General features: G+C 37.0%; 1 protein-coding gene across 1 annotated transcript; it reads left to right on the top strand.

Moving 5' to 3' along the window:
* Positions 1-440: 440 nt before the first annotated feature.
* On the top strand, positions 441-6,394 carry LOC125490396. Its single transcript, XM_048629495.1, has one exon. It carries the CDS (start codon positions 838-840, stop codon positions 6,091-6,093), a length of 5,256 nt encoding a protein of 1,751 aa, XP_048485452.1. The 5' UTR covers positions 441-837; the 3' UTR covers positions 6,094-6,394.
* The last annotated feature ends 2,602 nt before the right edge of the window (positions 6,395-8,996 follow it).

Here is an 8,996-nt window from a genome sequence, read left to right as displayed (position 1 = left end):
CCGCAGCAATATAAATACAGATAAGTGCCCTTTCCTTCCTATAATTCCACTAAATTACCTCATCCCGTGTTACCTTGTCCACTCCAATATCCAGCCTATTTGAGTTTGTTTGTGCCTGTGTAGATAGTGTACTTATTTAATAGTGTAGGCGCGTAGAATCAAGTTGTTATTTTAAACGTCAACATAAGTTCTAATTCTTGGTAACTAGGTACCTAGGTACCTAAGTTGTTACAAGTCACTTTATTATAAATCTTAGCCTTCCTCCTAGTGATGAGTGCGCTTACGCACAATTAATACCGTAGACTCACACCACTTGCCGAACATTTCCAGGGTGGAATTGAACAAGCGCCATCAGCGTGCCCGTGACCTTGACCGTGACCGCGGCCAGGCCGACTCAGCTGAGCAGTCACCCCCTCCGGTTTCCTGAGGCAGCCACCGATAGTGAGGAGCGTGAGATTTCAATACATATTTATTTATCCTTACCAAACAGAACTGATCTGCACATGAGCATTTTCCGTTTCTAATTTCCGTTTTTACATTTATTACACTTGAGTCAATTTCCGTTATTGCACCTATTACACTTTGCATATATAATATTATCAATTTGAAAATACAAATACCTACATGCAATCTTTATTAAAATACACATTCTGATATCACTTAAACACTAATTAATTACATTAGTAAGGACAAGAAAGTTTTGGTTAACAATATAACATAAATATTTAACCAATTAGTTACATTATTTTAAAGTTGGAGATTTAGGTATTTCATTTTGCATTTATTAAAATTTTATCGTAAATACATTAGTAACTTGTTTACTAAATTCAATTCAAAATGGCTCACAGTGCAGATGAGTTCAGTACTAAAAACCTGAAAGATTTGGTTACGAAGCGCAGCTCTATTAAGGGTCAAATTACTAAATTTAAAAATTATCTTGAAAGGGTAACAAACCAAGAACATTTGTCTAGCATTGAAGTGACCGAGCTTACGCTTAAGTTAACCAAGTTTGAAGGATTAGTATCAAAGTTTGACGATATACAAACTCAAATAGAGATAACTAACTCTGATAATATAGATTTAGAAATTGAAGAACGTTCTAGAATAGATGAGGATATGATTGTCACCATTGCCACAGCAAAGACCTTTCTTGAGGATTTAAATCATGAGCACCAATTGCAGAGACGGGAATCCATGGTCGTCAATAACTCTCAGCCAAATACTAGTCATCAGCCAGAGCTAGGTGTAAAGTTGCCCAAAATTGAAATACCAAAATTCAATGGCGATTACTTTCATTGGTTAGGATTCCGGGATACCTATCTCGCATTAATTCACCACAATGAGCGGTTATCAGCAATACAAAAGTTCCGTTATCTGACGTCATATTTAACAGGTGATGCTGCTCGCATTATTTCTAACTTAGAGGTGTCTTGTGCTAACTATAATGAAGCATGGCGATTAATTTGCGCTCGGTATGACAATAAAAGATTATTAATTAATCACCACTTAAAGGCAATTCATGATGTAAAACCAATTACGCGCGAAAATGAAAGCGATTTGCGTTACTTAGTCGATCATATCACAAAAAATCTAAGAGCTTTGTCTAGTTTAGGACAACCGACTGATAAATGGGACACGTTGATAATATTTAATCTCCTTTCTAAATTAGACAGCAATACTTTGATGAAGTGGGAAGAATTACGTAATGATCAAGACGACTTCCCATCATTAATTCAATTCAACAAATTCTTAATAAATAGAGCAGATATACTCCAAGCATTGAATCGTAATAAAACAAGCATTCAACAAAAAGAAATCACATTTCATAGGGAAACAATGTACAAAAATAAATATAGTCGGAATCAGAACACAAAATCATTTGCTGCCACTACTCAAAACAAAACAAACGTATTTTTGTGCATAGTTTGTAACGAAAATCACCGAATATACGATTGCCCCATTTTTAAAGAAAAAGGTGTAGATGATAGGCTTAAGGAAGTGGAAAAATATAAACTTTGCTTAAACTGTTTGAGACAAGGACATCCCACTAGTGACTGTCGCATGGGTCCTTGTCGCGTGGGAGATTGTAAGCTTAGGCATAATAGCTTGCTTCACAAGCCATCCAATGCAGCAAATACGAGTAGTTATGTTGCGTCTGAGGAGCAGCAAACAGCACAAATATCACTTTGCTCTTCACAAACATTCAATCAAGTGCTCCTTTCGACGGCTATGATAGATGTGATTAATCCAAAAACAAATGAATGTCTTCGCGTACGTGCTCTGCTAGATAGTGGAAGTCAATCTTCATTTATCAGTCAGTCCTTAAAATCAAAATTGTCATTGGAATCCAGTCCCGTGAACTTAAATGTCCTTGGGATTGGTAACAACAACAAAAATAAAGTGTTGGAGAGCTGTACAGCTCAACTAAACTCCATCCAAACTTCATTCAACTTATTGTTGAATTGCTTTGTTCTAGAGCAATTAACGGGAGAATTGCCAAAGTCTCCCATAGACAGAACACAGCTCACAATACCAAGTAACATAAATTTAGCTGACCCTACATTTGATCAACCAGGTCCAATCGATATACTTATCGGTGCTGACTGCTTTTGGGACGTCATAGGAGATGAGCGAAAGTCTCTAGGTCCTAATAAGCCAAAATTGCATAGTTCTAAATTCGGTTGGTTGATAGCAGGTCCTATAAACAACACTAAAGTTGATATAATACATTCAAATCATGCCATTGTAACCTCAATGGATGAAAATACCAACATCAATGAAATGTTGACGAGATTCTGGCAACTTGAAGACATTCCCTCTAAACTATCACCAAAAGATAGTGAATGCGAAAAACATTTTAAAGAAAATACAGTTAGATTAGATACGGGCAGGTTCTGCGTAAAGCTGCCACTAAAGGACAATGCAGACTGCCTCGGTAATTCATATAACCTAGCTAAAAAACGATTATTAAATTTAGAAAAAAGATTCCGAAAAAATCCTGATCTCAAATCACAATATTCAAAATTCATAAATGAATATGCTGAACTTGGCCACTTAACTAAAACTGACTATCAAGGTTATCCAAATTCACCACATTATTATTTGTGTCATCACGCGGTGTTTAAAGAAAACAGTGAATCATCCCAAATCCGTGTTGTGTTCGATGGTTCAGCCCCCTCTACTTCCGGGTTCTCTGTGAATGACCTAATGAGAGTTGGCCCAAATGTCCAGGACTCTCTTTTCTCTATATTGATTCGTGCTCGTCAATATAAATACCTCCTAACTGGTGATATTGAAAAAATGTATCGCCAAGTTGAAGTCAACAGCGATGATAGGGACTTGCAGTTGATACTATGGAGAGAAGATGAGTCCAAGCCAATTCACACTCTGCGACTGAATACTCTTACTTACGGAACTGCAAGTGCCAGCTACCTAAGCACAAGATGTCTTCGACAGGTGGGGGAGGACTGCGATGATCCTCGTATCGGCACAATCATTAAAGGCGATTTCTATGTCGATGATTTAATCACTGGTGCTAATGATGAAACAGAACTACGGTCAATTCGAAAGGCTATATCTGAAGCACTAGAGTCATACTGTTTTAAACTTAGAAAATTCAAATCAAATTCACTGAGTGTCATTGATGATTTAAATGTAGATAACCAACATAATTTAACACTGAGCGAATCATCGAGCACACTCGGGCTAGGTTGGAGTCCTAATAATGATATTTTGCATTTTCCAGTAAAAATTCCATCACCAGATTCTCAGATAACTAAAAGGTACATAATGTCAAGCTCATTTAAAATATTTGACCCATTAGGTCTATTGAGCCCTTCGACCATTCAACCAAAAATGATTCTACAATTTCTGTGGAAGGCTGAAGTCGACTGGGATGAATCAGTTAATCCAGAAATTTCTAAAATGTGGCTAGAGTTTGCTAACAATTTACATGCAATTTCAAACTTACAAATTCCTAGACATGTCATTTGCGATAACGTAATTGATATTGAAATGCATTCTTTCAGTGATGCTTCTACAAAGGCATACGGAGCTTGCATTTACATGCGCACCCGAAATTCCTCAAATGAATTCAGTGTAAGATTGTTATGTGCAAAGTCTAAAGTTGCACCTACAAAACCTACCACCGTTCCGCGTTTAGAGCTTTGCGCAGCTCTGCTTTCTGCAAAACTATCAAAATCGGTAATTGATTCTCTTAGAGACAAACCAACACGCATTGTCTATTGGTGTGATTCAAGTATTGTATTAGCATGGCTCAAAAGTGATGCCAGTAAACTAAAAACATTTGTAGCCAATCGAATAGGCCAAATTATGGAACTGACACCAGATTCAACTTGGCGTTACGTTCCAACTAAAGAAAATCCCGCAGATCTCGTATCAAGAGGAGTTAACCCCAGTAAGCTAACTAATTTAGAATTATGGTGGATGGGACCTGGCTACTTGCGTCTTGATGAATCCCAATGGCCAACATTAAATCCCCAAATCCCCCTTGACTTACCTGAAGTTAAGACAAATGCATTCGTAAGCACTGCTCCAACTGTTAGTGCATTTGCAACAATTGATACAACCGATATTTCTAATGTAATAAATATAGAAAATTTCTCAAATTTAACTCGCTTGAAGAGAGTAACAGCATATTTTTTGCGCTTTATAAATAATGCAAGAGCATCAAACAAAAAAATATCTGGTTTTTTGACCACCGATGAGTTAAATAATGCTTTTTATTACCTTTGTGCTGCTGCCCAAAGGCAATCATTCCCTAAAGAGTATGAACAATTGATCTCAAATAAACCATTGAGCAATAAATCCAACATGTTGGCTTTGTCTCCATTTTTAGATAATGGTGTAATAAGAGCAGGAGGTCGAATTGAAGCCTCATGTTATTCATATGACAAAAAACATCCCATCATCTTGGATTCATCACATTATTTAACTAAACTTGTTTTTGAATTAGAACATTTAAGAAAACTACATGCTGGTCCTCAGCTGCTGCTGTCAATTGTCAGAGATAATATATGGCCTATAAATGGACGAAAACTAGCACGTCGTACAGTTCGAAACTGTGTTCGATGTAGGCGTGTTGAAGGTAAAACTTTAGCTCCTAAAATGGGTAATCTTCCACCCCAAAGGCTAAATCCAGACTTTCCATTTCTGTCAGTAGGAACAGATTTTGCTGGACCTTTTTATATTGTAAACCGTAAGGGTAGAGGTTCAAAATTGATCAAATGCTATATGTGTTTATTTGTATGTTTGCGCTACAAATGCATACATTTAGAAGCTGTTAGCGACTTGTCCATGGATTCCTTCTTGATGTCTTTTAAAAGATTTATCTGTCGTCGCGGTAAACCTATTGAAGTCTTCTGTGACAATGGCGGTAATTTTGTTGCCGCATCCAAAGAAATTAATGACTTATTCAAAAATGACAAGCAATCTTTATTTGATTTTGCATCTCAGGAAGGAATCAAATTTAAATTCTCACCTCCTTACGCACCTCACTTCGGCGGTATCTTCGAAGCCGGAGTCAAATCTGCTAAATTTCACTTAAAACGAGTAATGGGAAATGCTCACCTAACATTTGGAGAATTAAGTACATTGTTTGCACAGGTGGAAGCAATTCTCAATAGTCGTCCCTTGTGCCCTTTGTCTTCATCCCCTGACCTCCTTTCTCTCACCCCAGGGCACTTTCTGATCGGAAGAGCGCTAGTGGCGCTGCCATCACCTGACTTGGAAGACTACAATGAGAATCGATTGCGAAGATACGCTCGATTGGAACAAATACGCCAGCACTTCTGGCGCAGATGGCAAAGAGAATATATATCAGAACTACAGATACGAAAGAAATGGAAAACTGACAAGGCAAAGCTAAAGATAGGTGACCTTGTCATTCTACAAGAAGATCATTCACCTCCACTGTACTGGCGTCTTGGTCGTGTGACTCAGCTGTTTCCTGGACCAGACGGCATATCCCGTGTTGCTGAAGTGAACACTGCCCGAGGACTCGTGCGACGCGCTCTTGTACGACTTTGCCCTCTTCCAGCAGCAGAAGACGAAGAAGAAGAAGAAGAATCGTGAAATCCAGGGATTCCACCCCGGGGAAGATGTTCACGCGCCTTAGCTTAGTTGCATAGCAATGTTTTATTTTGTATACTTGGTAGTGTTTTGTTTATTAGGAGCTGTCAGTGTAGGGTATCAAATTCATTGAGTTGCAAATGTCAAATTAATATTTAATTGTCACTTTTTCTCTTGAGCAAGCTGCAAACACATTGTTAAAAACTACAGAAATTAAACTAAATTCAATAAATAAATATGTGGGGACATCTCACACACGGCCATCCGACCCCAAGCTAGGCAGTACCTGTGTTATGGGTGTCGGACAGCTGATATATCTACACAAATACATAGATAGATAGATACTAAATATAAATATCAACACCCAAGACCCGAGTACAAATATCTGTCTTTAAACAAATATCTGCCCCAGCCGGGAATCGAACCCGGGACCATCGGCTCAGTAGTCAGGTCACTAACCACTACGCCATTCGGTCGTCGATTCGAAGTAATCCAGAGTTTCACTCAAAAGGGAATTCCAGTTTCTCCAGAAGATACAAATATTAAGAAAGCCTGTGTGGAGTATTATAAAAAAAGAAATAAATGTCGAAAACCTTATCCTGATGTATTAATTTATCCCCGTTATTTTATTCACGTAGGTATTTAATAGATACAAATAGCTAGAAATAAATCAAAATACCTATGTATTACCATTATACCATTTTCCAGGGGCAAAGACATGGGTGACACTTTAAAATTTTCCATTTAACGCATGAATACTATTGCAAAATCTGTCATTTTATTGACAACGACCACAGATAATATTTATTTCTTGAGTACACACTTTGGTAAAATGGAACGTACTAGAGACGGGACACATCAAAGTCGACGTTCTGAAATCGATAAAATATTAGTATTTTTTACATTGTATTATAGTAAGTAGGTATATAGTATTTCTTACTTACTTTCTCATCAACAGCTTTAAAACAAACTATGATGTTTTAATCAGAGTGCATATCTCTCTCATGCTGCCTCTCAGAATAATAACAATTTTAATATATTTTATTAATAATCTACCTTCATGTAGTTTATCGATATCCTTCGTATAATTTAAGTAAAGTTTAATTTATGGTTTTATTATCATATTGTTGTTGGAAAATTTCGGTCTTTTTTTTGTAATTTTTGTCAAAATGCCGAGAAAGGCTGTTTTAAACTCGGAATGTCGTGAGTTTGTAATTCATTTGAGTTTGGTTGATAGAACAAGAAGAATTATATTACAGGACTGTGACTATTTGGCTCGGATAGATTGTTTGTAAGATGAACTGATCATCAATGTCGGTGTTTAATCTGACACATACAAATTGACCCGTACAAATATCGATAGGTACAAGTCGATAGAATTTTACTCTCGGACATCTCTAAAACTAGGTGCTATATATACATATATGAAATTTAGTTCCTGGGCACATCTACAGCTGGCGCTGATATCATCGTGTGACTGATAGCTCTATTCTCAGAATAATTAATGTACTCTGTGTATATTACCTACTCTGTGATTTACATAGATTAACTTCTCAGATAAAGTAAATATTGCATTATAAATTTGACAGCGGACTTTCTTTTTTGGCGGGAAAGAGAAAGGGCGCCTATTTTAAATTTTATTTTCAAAAATTTTAATTTTATTATAAATATTGTAAATTAAGTGTGAATATTGTGAATAAATGTATATAAAATGGATGGAAATGAAGGGGACCCGAGTAGTGCCAGTGTAAATAAAAAAAAGAGACCTGCGGAGAGTAGCGGCGGCGGTGAGGATGTAGACAATAATTCGTACAGTCCATTTTTAAAACAAAACTATATAAGACTATATCCAGACAATTCTACAAACGTTGAGTTCAAAGTGTTTGTTGAAAGTGCGGATAAAAAGGACAAATTGGGAAACAAAAGTCCAATATATCTGAACCATATATTCACGACGGACATTAAGGGGGTAATTGGCATTCACCGAGTTAACGCTAACCAAATTGCGGCTGTTTTCAAACAATCCAACAATGCGAATAACTTCATTACCAACGCTACATTCCTGGCTAAACACCAATTAAGGGCCTATATTCCAGCGGCTCAGATTGAGAAAACTGGAATAATTCGATTTGTACCAACGAACATATCCAACAAAGAGCTATACAACAAGCTCTCAAGCACAAGTGAGATCATTGCAATAAGGCGATTTACCAAAAAAGTAGGGCAAGAAACGATCCCACTGCAGTCAGTTTGACATTTCTGTCAAACTGTCTACCAGACCATGTCCAATATGACCTATTTTCATATAGAGTCTTTGATTACGTACCACCACTACAACAATGTTTTAGGTGCTTTAAATTCAATCATTCGGCAAAGGTGTGCAATGGCAAGCAGCGCTGCAGCTGCTGTGCTGGTGAGCACCATTACAAAGAATGCAGCACACCGGATGAGGTTCGCTGCTGTAATTGCAGCGGGCCTCATTTGGCTATTTCAAAGTCATGCCCAATTAAATTAAAAAAGATTATGGAAAAAAAGAGCAAAATCACATATGCTAGCGCTGCTGCCAGCAAACAACTAGAACTTGAAGTAAACTTTCCACCTCTACCAGCTGTAAATAAAACTCAAAATGTAAATAGTAATAAGTTTAATAATAAGAATGTAAACAAGTCTGTACAAAGTGTATCTAACAATGTAAATAAAAATAAACAAAAAGGTAACGAACCTGTCTCACAAGACTTTTCGCCTAAGGCTGTTGACTTAAAGACGCAGCTAATCAACAATGATGACCTAGTTAACGTCATAGTGAGCACCCTAATACAACTGGGTAATAAGAGCGACGATAATCCTATAACTACGTCATTTATCAAAGAATTATTATTTAAAAACCTAACCTAATATGGATAATA

The sequence above is a fragment of the Plutella xylostella genome, chromosome 23 (genome assembly GCF_932276165.1).
Source record: "Plutella xylostella chromosome 23, ilPluXylo3.1, whole genome shotgun sequence".
Taxonomy (NCBI): Eukaryota; Metazoa; Arthropoda; class Insecta; order Lepidoptera; family Plutellidae; genus Plutella; species Plutella xylostella.
Note: the sequence above shows the minus strand (reverse complement) of the source record. Positions and strands in the feature narration are given on the sequence as shown.

Excerpts from the sequence above, each read along its gene's own strand:
- LOC125490396 (XM_048629495.1), top strand. The coding sequence starts at position 838 with ATGGCTCACAGTGCAGATGAGTTCAGTACTAAAAACCTGAAAGATTTG.